The 11,207-nt window shown below is 46.1% G+C and overlaps 1 protein-coding gene across 1 annotated transcript in view; it reads right to left on the bottom strand.

Moving 5' to 3' along the window:
• The window catches only part of lpcat2 (lysophosphatidylcholine acyltransferase 2), an 11,957-nt gene extending 805 nt beyond the window's left edge, over positions 1 to 11,152 (bottom strand). The window contains exons 1-14 of the mRNA XM_030376923.1: positions 10,857 to 11,152; positions 10,295 to 10,437; positions 8,723 to 8,940; positions 8,260 to 8,372; positions 7,528 to 7,588; positions 6,421 to 6,479; positions 6,117 to 6,151; positions 5,696 to 5,750; positions 5,523 to 5,605; positions 4,594 to 4,719; positions 3,834 to 3,987; positions 3,029 to 3,127; positions 1,851 to 1,992; positions 1 to 1,288 (exon numbers count right to left, since the gene is read on the bottom strand). The exon at positions 1 to 1,288 is cut by the window's left edge and continues 805 nt beyond it. Of these exons, the coding sequence (XP_030232783.1) occupies positions 1,092 to 1,288; positions 1,851 to 1,992; positions 3,029 to 3,127; positions 3,834 to 3,987; positions 4,594 to 4,719; positions 5,523 to 5,605; positions 5,696 to 5,750; positions 6,117 to 6,151; positions 6,421 to 6,479; positions 7,528 to 7,588; positions 8,260 to 8,372; positions 8,723 to 8,940; positions 10,295 to 10,437; positions 10,857 to 10,967 (1,596 nt within the window). The 5' untranslated portion in view covers positions 10,968 to 11,152 and the 3' untranslated portion in view covers positions 1 to 1,091. The remainder of the gene's footprint in view (positions 1,289 to 1,850; positions 1,993 to 3,028; positions 3,128 to 3,833; positions 3,988 to 4,593; positions 4,720 to 5,522; positions 5,606 to 5,695; positions 5,751 to 6,116; positions 6,152 to 6,420; positions 6,480 to 7,527; positions 7,589 to 8,259; positions 8,373 to 8,722; positions 8,941 to 10,294; positions 10,438 to 10,856) is intronic.
• Positions 11,153 to 11,207: the final 55 nt, after the last annotated feature.

Raw genomic sequence — 11,207 nt, 5'->3', positions numbered from 1 at the left:
CACAGCGTGTGCGCTCTCTCCCTCTGCAGATGTAGCATTAACAAGGTCCCCAGCGGGGCTGTGCCTGATTGGCTATACCTTAATAAAGCAAATGCTAATTAATCCGCTGCTTAAAAAGAAGAGGATGCTTACATACAAATATTTGGCAATGTTTTTTTTGTTTTATTTGTCTCTCTCGGTTATCTACACAGGATTGTAGCGTCCAACAAGCTTTAGCGTTGAATGTCATAGATGCAAACCAACGACAGTGGCTGAAGTGGTATATTAATATGTAAATATATGAACAGTATATATTATGTATACGTAGATATATATTGTGCTGGTGAAGTTTAAAAAGAAAAGATGGACTTGAACAGGGAGGATGTGGAGATGGACTCATTGTGACCGACACGTATCGTGAGGTGTAGTGCACTAGACACACACACACACACACACACACACACACACACACACACACACACACACACACACACACACACACACACACACACACACACACACACACACACACACACACACACACACACACACTCAGGACACCCCTAGCCTGAATGTAGCATGATAGCATGAATACATGCTATCATGATAGCATGAATACATGCTATAATCATCATTATTATTATTATTGTGTCACCTCTACCACCCTCTCCCCATTGAAGTGGTGTTCTCTTAGTGAGGGAGAAATAAAAAGCCCACGTGGAGCCCTATGGAGAGAGCTGCTCGTTGGGCAGTGGCTCGGACTAATCTCTCAAAGGCACTACAAAAACAAATGAGGATACAGAGACTCTCGCTCTGGAAACACTTAAGAAAGAGCAGCGCGTGACATCCCCCCAGGATGTGCGAGCGACCGTCCACTTGGCCTCTCTGTGTTCACACCATCCCAGTCGTCCCGAAACGTTTTTACAAAAGCTAAAATGTCAAGAATGAATTAGTGCAAAGGGACCGGTTTGGTGTGTGCGTGTTTGTGTGTGTGTGTGTGTGTGTGGGGGGGGGGTATGTGCGTCTGTGCGTGTAAATGTGCATGTCTGCGTGTGACTCGTCGGTGAGCGATGTCACGCGTTGGGTTCTCCAGAGTCCAAGAGTTTCCGAGCTCAGTCGTCTTTCTTGTCCGAGGCGCTGTCGGAGCCCTGGTCGGCCGGGCCGGGCCCCTGGAGGAGGCCCTCCTCCAGGGGCCACTCGGGCCCCTCGTCCCCGGAGACCTTCAGGGCCTGGTAGCGCTGCAGCTCCAGGTAGGTGGTGAACAGCTTGGCGTACTCCGGGTGTGTCAGGGCGAACGCCTCGAACTCCGCTGGCAGGGACACAAACACGATGTCGTGGTAAATGGACTGCATTTATACAGCGCTTTACTGACCAGTGAGCCCTAAAAGCGCAAACATTCACCCATTCGTGCACATATGAACACAGTTAACCATGCAAACCGACAGCCAGCTCGTCTGGTACTTTTTTTATTTTACTCTAAATCTAATTAAACAGCCTTAGTGAGAGACTAAACTGAGAGAGAGACTAGACTGTATTAAGAACCCATTAGATAAACCGTTCTCACTTTAGTTACGACCACACTTTACATCAACCAAGACTCCAGATATAGCCTCCTATTGGCTTACAGAATTATAATCCCGGCCCAGCTCTCTATACCCTAAACCTCTCATCCGTACTGTATAACATACAAACAAGGTTTTAAATCATACACAACTACTGACTGAGTCTGTGATACAAACATCAAATGAAACCCAGAATGGCCACAATCTCATCTCCGATGGCCGGCATCCGTCAGCCCGGAGCGGGATGGAGGATCCTCCACCCGATCTGATAAGCGGACCCCACCCGGCCAGAAGCAGGCCTGCACTGACCGAACGTGATGAATCCCGAGGCGTCGGCGTCGATCTCTTTGAAGAGCTTGGTCATGTTCAGGTCGGACACTCCCAGCGCCGAACGCAACAGCGCTGAGAACTCCAGCCGTGTGATTCGCTGGTCCTCGTCAGTGTCGAACAGCTGGGATTGGAGGAGACAAGGAGGAAGGGAAGGGTGTTGGTATTATAAAGCATGGAGGGGGGTCCTATGTCACACTCCTCACAGACACAGAGGGGGAGAGAGAGAGAGGAAGAGAGAGAGAGAGAAGGGCAGAGAGAGAGAGACAGAGAGGGAGAGAGAGAGACAGAGAGGGAGACAGAGACAGAGACAGAGAGAGAGAGAGAGAGAGAGAGAGAGAGAGAGAGAGAGAGAAGCCTTTCTTTTGAATAGTGTAGAGACTACTTAAATGAATGACATCACCAGAAAACAAACAGCGGAAGAATCATGAAAAAAAACACAAACAAACAAGTGAATCCAACACTGTTCCTTGGGTCTAAACTGAAGAAAAGGCTCAGAGTGACGTGGCCGGTGTCAGAGTATGCAAACAAAGACAGGAGCACATTGTTGACGTGACCTTATAGCTGGAGTCTGAGAATGCTTTCCCTGTTCCTCTGGACTGGGTTAGCATATGCCGCGGCGCTGTTCCAGCACTCACAATCACATCTGTTACTTTCATTTGAGAGTCAGTCTCTTGAGTGTTTAAATAACACTTTACTGTGGTCAGATATTAAGACCAACGCCATTATAACCATGTAGAATTTAAATTGAGAAATGGATTTCTCAATTGTACTCCTAAATTAAAATAAAATGGCTGCAAGAAATTATTTTCTGTCTGTTTTTTCTTCTCAAAATGGGAGAATATCCTGCTTGAGTTATAACAACCAAATAATTTATCACCACATTATTTCACTTGGTAAATATAAAGTTTGCGAGATGCAAATTTCTTGCCCGGACACGCAGAGGGAAACACACACACACACACACACACACACACACACACACACACACACACACACACACACACACACATGGACATGCACACACAGAGACACACACACACACACACACACACACACACACACACACACACACACACACACACACACACACACACACACACACACAGGGACACACACACAGGTCTATCTACTCAGTCCATAAAGAGGGTCCAGCTCACCTTGAAGGCCATGCGGAGAACGTCCTCCGTGTTGGCCGGGCGGCAGAGTATGGTCACGCCGATGACGTACTCCCTGAAGTCGATGGTGCCGTCACCGTCCTGCACAGGGTCAGAGGTCAACACAAGCTATGAGCTGAGCGAGAGAGAGAAAGGGAGGGGGAGGGGGAAAGGGAGAGGGAGAGAGACACTTACAGAGATACAGAGAGATGCTGAGGCATGTGGGTGGATGTGCTGTTGTTTATACTGTCTGTCTGTAAAAGGTCAAGGGGTAGGAGTACTCGAACACTCAGATCGATCACACAAAAAAAAGTGTTTGCTTATTTAACAGCAATTCTGCTTGCAATACTGCAAAGTTACCCAAAAAACATACCCTTCATTTTTTGTGTACAACAATTGTTTTGTGGAGAAGCCGAACTGCAGTAAAATAAGCCTCTACCATCCATATCATGATAAATATTTGGATGTGCAGATGGCAAAGTTGAAGTCTGTATCTTCATCATTCATAGTTAATTTATGCTGCCAACAATTGCTGCTATAATATTTATCACTTTACCACTTTTACCACTAATACCACTTTTATCCAATCGCTCCTTTTCACTTATTTAGTTTGTACTTATTTTATTTCCATCTATTTGATCTATTTTGACTCTAACCCTGTATTACTTTCCCACCTTTGTATCGTAACTGTTGCACAGTAATTTCCCTCGGGATAAATAAAGCATCTTGAATCTTGAATCATACGCAAAAAGTATGTACACACACACACACACACACACACCCCCTCCCAGCCTCTTCGGCTCCTCACCCGGTCGAACAGAGCGAACAGCTCCTCCAGCGCCGGGGAGATGGGCAGCTTTAGGAAGCGGGCGAACTCCTGGATGGAGATGCGGCCCCCTTGACAGGAGCTGGCCTTGACGGCGAAGCCCTCCAGCTCCTTCTGCACGTTCTCCCACTTCAGGCTGCAGGGGGAAGAGGAGAGGCTCAGAGACAGGCACCCATGGGAAACAGGCACCCATAGGATACACACATCCATACGACGCATGCGCCCATAGGACGCGTGCACCCATAGGACGCGTGCACCCATGGGACACGTGCACCCATGGGACACGTGCACCCATAGGACGCGTGCACCCATAGGACGCGTGCACCCATAGGACGCGTGCACCCATAGGACGCGTGCACCCATAGGACACGTGCACCCATAGAACACGTGCACCCATAGGACACGTGCACCCATAGGACGCATGCACCCATAGGACGCATGCACCCACAGGACACATGCACCCACAGAAAACTTGCACCAATAGGACACACACCCATATGACATCTGCACCCACTACTGCTGAGATGCTATTTTTTGTGTACATGGTGAAAATGATTTTCATGTTTGTTGAAATTCTGTTTACATCCCGACATCAATCAAAACAATGTTAATTTAATGTTCTGATAAATAAAAATAATCTAATCTGCTATCTGTGGCTGTGGCAGGCCTGTAATGGCAACGTCCAATCATGTCTTTCTGCACGAACATTACTTGAAGCGTAACAAAAGAGGGGTGTCTTTACTTGAGCTTGCGGCTGATCTTGGTGAACTCCACCAGGCCGGCCTCCATGGGCAGAGTCAGCTCCCCGGCGGAGATCATCAGCCGGCAGTCCTCATACGTGTGGTCGGTGACCGGGACGCCCAGGGCCCTGCGACACAACCCTGGACATGAACTCTACATACGACAACACTGGACATGAACTCTACATACGACAACACTGGACATGAACTCTGCATACGACAACACTGGACATGAACTCTACATACGACAACACTGGACATTTACATTTAGCAGAAGCTTTAATCCAAAGCAACTCCCAATAAGTCCATTTGTCAGAAGACGTTGTACGGTCAACCCCTTCCCAATATACAACAAAGATCGCTAGGATAAGATGCTACACCATGCTAAGTTCTATTTTTAAGTAAAAAGACGTACAACCGACAAAAAGTGTGCAAGAGGGGTGTGGAGTGGGTAGGACATGAACCCTTCATACGTGGGTTCTGTCTTCTGTCCAGGGGAGTTCATATGTATGAAGGTTATACATGTGTGGGTGGTCACATGACATGTGCGTAGGCGGAACAAATCAAGAGTCGTGTATTGAAGATTGAATGTTTTCGTACAGAACGGCGATACAAGGTGCTTGATAAGTGAAACAACGCTGGAGGAATAACAATTTAGATTTAAGGAACGGAGCAACAACATTTTACACAGTTGGTTCTAAACTCATGAGGACAGTTTGAATGTATAACTCTAGATCCGGTTTCTGATTAACTTAATTTAGAAAGAAAAAGATTAGATTTTCCCCCTAAATCGCTCTGTATAATATATTTTAGAACCATCTCCATGTCCTCTATCAGAGACATGCAGCATACTTCAATCATGTGCACACAGATAATACTTTTTTAAAGCATATATTTCCCAACATGTGAAGAATTTGAACCAATCACTCACTCGGCCATCACTCTGCGCACTGTGCTGGCAAACAGGGGCGCACTCTTTTTCTCTTCCTCTGTGGGGATCTGGGGAGGAAGGAACTACCACCACACCAGGAACAAAGGTCAGACTGGAAAAATGCAGGTTAGTTAATGAATAGAAAAAAGAGGCTGTGAAATATGTAGGTGTACCTCGATCTCCACAGTGGTGTACAACTGACACAGCGTCAGAAGAAGCAAGGTCTTCCTGAAACATAAAATAGGCAATAGTTAATCATTTAACTCCTATCGAAAACCTATATGTGTACACATGCAGGATTTTCAAGAGTTAAATGATTAACTATATACTCAATCCAAGCATGCAGTTTGTTAATATTCACAAAACAATACAATCATGGCTTTCTACTGCCTACTTCCATGTAACTCCCCCCTCTCACTATAAAGGAGAACAGGCATGAGGAAGTAAAGGCTTTCGTTTCCACACAACACTCGAGTTGCATTAGAGAAACATTCAATGAATTAAAATGTAACTGATGAGAAGGCCTAACAGGGTGAGGAGAACGATTATTGTGACTTTGTCACAATAAACGCTCCTTGCCGGTGTGAGACTTACGAGCTGAAGCCTTGCCAAGTCCAGGTCACTGTGTCCTAGCAGAGGGAGGAAAAGAGTCACTTATTACTTAGGGGGGGGCATCGGTAGAGGACGTGTGAGAGAACACACAAACATTATCGTACGTCAGCCTATGATAATCAGCCTACGACAACTCACTGCATAAAGTCAGAGGTATGTTGAACGCAGCTTACCACGTAGGTCTTAAGTCAAGTCATGCTCAGACTCCTTCTACTGCTAGAGATCTAATGCGTTTGCAGGTTTGGTCATCAATATAACATGAGGGCTGAAACTAAACAAGACTCACCAGCTTATTGGGGTATCTCATGATCACAGGCTGCACAGGGACCCCAGGGATGAAGGCCCCTACAGGGGGGGGGGGGGGGGGGGGGAAGAGGAGAGAGACATACACACCACCACACAATGATGCACAATCAACACACCAGCCCAGCTCAGTCGCATCCTTTATCTTTATGCATTTCCAAACATTTCTGCATAAGCCACAGATATTTCTATCTGTGTGTTTGCTTTAACAATGTGCAGCTCACTGGGTCACAGAACAAATCATGTGTGCGGCTCACAGCTACACGGTTCTAAGAGCTGGCTCATAAAAGAGCCATTGTATCTCCAGACCACATTAGTGGCCTTTTGCCTACATGTGTTGCGGATTTGCATGAGGCTGACTCCTGCTCCGATAGGATACAAGGTTTATGGGTACTAGAGTAAATAGAGAAGGGGTTTCACGGTCACAGAGATAGATAGATTACATGTCTAATGTGCATGTCGTTTGCCTTTTCTGTATAGTCACTTCTTGTGTGGAACTATACTGTCTTTGTGAACTCTGGCGAAACCAACAGTGAAACTGATGCCGTTCATTACCTAACTATAGAGTCACATGAAAGTCAAAAGCTTTGTACGGTGTGACTCAAAACTAGCCTGGCTAGCGCCAGACCTCATCTCAATCTACATTGAGATGAGGTCTGGGAACCACACATTCATTTTCTCGTATTTGAGGCGTGGTTTACGATTGCCCGGTGCCGTTTATTGGGCGCTACGAATGTCTATCATGAGGCTGTACATAGCTCATAGCCAATCGTATCAATTATACCAGATGACGTATTTAGAGCGACAAAAATCTGAGGAAGAAGACGATGGGTGTGTCGCATAGACGTCGTCATCGTCTTGCCGTCCCTCCCCGTTCTGTGATTGGTTCCCAATCTCAGGCGAAAATTTGATCCATGGAATCCAGGCTGCCTAGCAGCGCAAAATGAAATCGCGCGCAAGGCAGCATGGGTATACCCAGGCTAACTCAAAACTTGAGAAATGTAAAAGAAAGGAAATGCTATAATAGTATTGCACTAACTTTGATCAGAATATAAATACATATTTTTCATTAAAGTAGAATGAAACATACCCAGTTTAAAGGTGATGAGGCAAGAGCGATTTGTGCAGGTTCCTTCTGGAAATATCAGAACCTTTAGATAAGGAAGAATAACATTGTTAATGTTTAAAATAACCAAGCAAGCACAGCATGTTAGGATAACAGTATTCCAATCAAATACTATTATGGATTAACCGTACATGCAAAAACCTACTAACAAATGATCAGATAACTGATGTGCTCATCACTTAACTTATTAATAAATCGTGACGCCGTCCTTGTAATAAGCAAATATTTAAAATACTATCGACCACTTTTTTCCTTTCACATTTCAGAGAGTGAAAATTATTCAGTGTAATCAGTAGGCTGTGTTGAGTGTTCTCACGCCCAGGCAAGGTTAAGCAAGCACGATAGGACTGAATGTTATCGGTGTTGATGAACAATATCAAATAAGGAAGAGGTGCTTGTGCTGCTGCTAGAGGATAGAGAGGCCACCGACCACATCCTGTGTTTCACAGAGCTTCCTTAAATGTTCATCTTGCGCAAACCACTGCTTCCTAAGCACACAAACTAGGCATTATGGATCTTTGCTGTGGTTGAATGATGACTTTAGTAGTACATTGGTGACTTTATATTCCTGGTATATACTTGGACTTCGAACCTGAAGTATTTAAGCACATGACATGTGCTTTAATACTGTGTGTGTGTGTGTGTGCGTTCGTGCATGCATGTATGTGTGTGTGTGCCTGCGTGTGTGTGACAGACCTGGGGCCAGACACCTTCTGACTTGGCCCTCTTCTCGATCTCTCGGATGGTGTTCTTCCTGGAATCAGTGCGCTCTCTGGACACCAGGACCGGCTGGAGACAACGCACACACCCTACATCAGGAAGCACTCACACACAGACACACACACAGACACACACACACGCATACACGCACACACACATACACACCGAGTCAGACTGGTTAGGTCATTCATTCATGCTGAAGGGCTCTAACACATACTATTTCCTTATTTGGACATTATTTGTCGACAAGAAAGAAGAAGCTCTCACAATGATGACATATTAATACATAACACACACACAAACAGACGCACGCACACACACACACACACATGCATTCACACACACTCGCACACACACGCACACACAGACACACACACACACACCACACACTCATATAACACCAAATGTAATAACAGCGGAGGCGCTGAGAATGTCTCACGGCCAAAGATGGGCGTGGCCAGGTTCTCCACGCGGGACACGGTGGAGGGCAGGCCGGCCACGATGCAGACGATCCCGTCGAAGAAGGTGGAGTGGGGGGCCACGGCCAGGATGGGGGCCTCCCGGCTGCTCACCTGCTTCCCCTTCACCACCACCCGGAAGCCCATGGCGAAGTAGTAGGCCCGGCCCAGCGGAGCCATCACCCGCCGGCACATGAACCTGGGGACGGGGGCGGAGAGATGTCAGGCATACGTCTGGATAGAAATATTATATAGATACACATAGATACACCGCAGTGGTGGAACGAGCTCCCTGCCGATGTCAGGGCTGCGTAGTCGCAAACCAGCTTACGCTAAAGGCTCAAGAATCACTACTTCAGAGTTCACCTAGACTCCGCAGAGCCTCCCCCAACACACGTATTGTACGTTGCACGTCCTGGCACTTAAAAGTAGTACTTAGCATTGTGCAGCATCTTATCCTAGCTATCTCTGTTGTATACGGGGAATGGGTTAACCTAACAAGTGTTGGTACTTGTTACTTGGTTCTATGAACATCCTCACTGTACCAACAGTGATGTATTGTTTCTCTTTCTACTGACAAATGTACTTATTTTAAGTCGCTTTGGATAAAAGCGTTTGTTAAATGCCCTATGTAAACGATAATGTGAATATAGTGGAGGATAAGCTTCTCACGTCTGCTTAATAGTAAAAAGTAATGTAATATGCAAAAAGGCAGAGCTGACGGCGAGGTATATCTGCATAACATAACAAAAAAAACGACGACATGATACTAATAATAGTATTGTTTGTAGAGCACAGTGCTTCCCAAGGTGAGGACATGACATTGAGCAGTGCTTGGACGACCACAGGAGGAGACTGATTTGATGTACAAACAATGTGGTTTTTATTCATGTAGAAAAAGAGGTGGTCATCATGCACAGTGTTTCACAGTGGGGTTGGTAATTGGAAGTAGAGTTAGACCTCTAAGTCATCAGACAATTGAGAACATCAGAAACGCCTCCTTGAGCAAGTCCTTGACTCTTAACAAACACCGAAGCAATAAAGGACTGAAGTGTCGCAACATGACCGTAATCCCCCCTGAGTTTCTGTTATGAAGGGAGCGTAACACTGGGTTAAGTGTTAACCAACATGCATTGGTTAGAAATGTATGGTGTTGTACAACCTAGCATAGTGGTGTCTTATGCAAAATGATTAGGTCATAAACATGATTATGATTCCATAACGATGGAATGAATGATTCAATATTTTTTTCATGAGAGACCGATTTCTGTGCTGTCGATGACCGACCTTCTGCGCCGTGTGTATACGTTACTGCTTTATGATCCTTACAGTACTGAAGTACGCTTATAGGGAAGATAATATAGCATTGTGTAGCATCTTACCCTAGCTATCTTTGTTGTTTATGGGGAATGGGTTAACCTACCAATTGTTGGTGCTTTTGTACCTAGTGTACCTAGCTTTGGATAAAAACGGCCGGTAAACACCATAAATGCAAATGTTAATGTCTGAGACAGTTGGCTCCCCTGCATGGCTGTGTTTACATCCCGGTTTACCTTCTCCAGCCCGTCATGGGCTCCACCGAGCCTTTCAGGGGGTGCTTGAAGGTGGTGATCACGGCCACGGGCCAGGTGATCATCAGCACCAAGGACAGGAGGATCCCTCGGATAGGCACCAGGAAGATACCAAGGAGGACACACTGAAACGAGAACACAAACACATACATAAATACAAACACACAAAAACATATACACACAAACACATAAACATACAGAGACACAAACACACACACACGCAAGGAGAACTGGCTAGAACCGACACCTCAAGCGTCTGATAATCCACATCGCCTTGAGGTTTACGGAAACCAAACAATGGTTGCTCTTGTTTGCACTGCACGCATTACTAGACGTTTGAACACGGAATTCCACCTCGGTTAAAGTAGCAGCGGGGCTGCACGGCCCTGGGCTGCAGAGAAGCATACCTGCGTTATAACATCAACAAAAGAGCCGCCACAGGATAGCCCCATGTGGAGCCATGACGCGTATTTATGGGTTAAATACAAGCATGGTGTTATTGCAACATATTTGCACGACTAATTCGGTTGAACAACATACTCACTTTTATTATATCGGCCTTGCTCAATTTCGTCTCCTGCACGAATGGATTAATGACGGCGGGCAGAAGCAGCGATTGCTGCCTCGGGAGAGCGAATATTCTCTGCGGCGGCATTCTGGCGGCTGATGGATTAAAACGCGTGAAGTCGACCCCACGTACGGGCAATTTGATGCTCTTTCTGCAGGTTACTTCCTCGATAGGAGCCCTGCTTACTCATGTTTTAGGTCTTCGGTGCGTAATGCAGTCGCGCCCGGCCCAGGACTGGCACGACCTCGGTGCGTATGGTGGTCGGGTTAGGCCACGCCCACAATCTGGGCTCGGGTCCGAGACTCCTTTCTTTACATTTATACGGTT

Source organism: Gadus morhua, chromosome 14 (genome assembly GCF_902167405.1).
Source record: "Gadus morhua chromosome 14, gadMor3.0, whole genome shotgun sequence".
In the NCBI taxonomy this organism is placed as follows: Eukaryota; Metazoa; Chordata; class Actinopteri; order Gadiformes; family Gadidae; genus Gadus; species Gadus morhua.
This window is presented reverse-complemented; position numbering and strand designations above follow the sequence as displayed.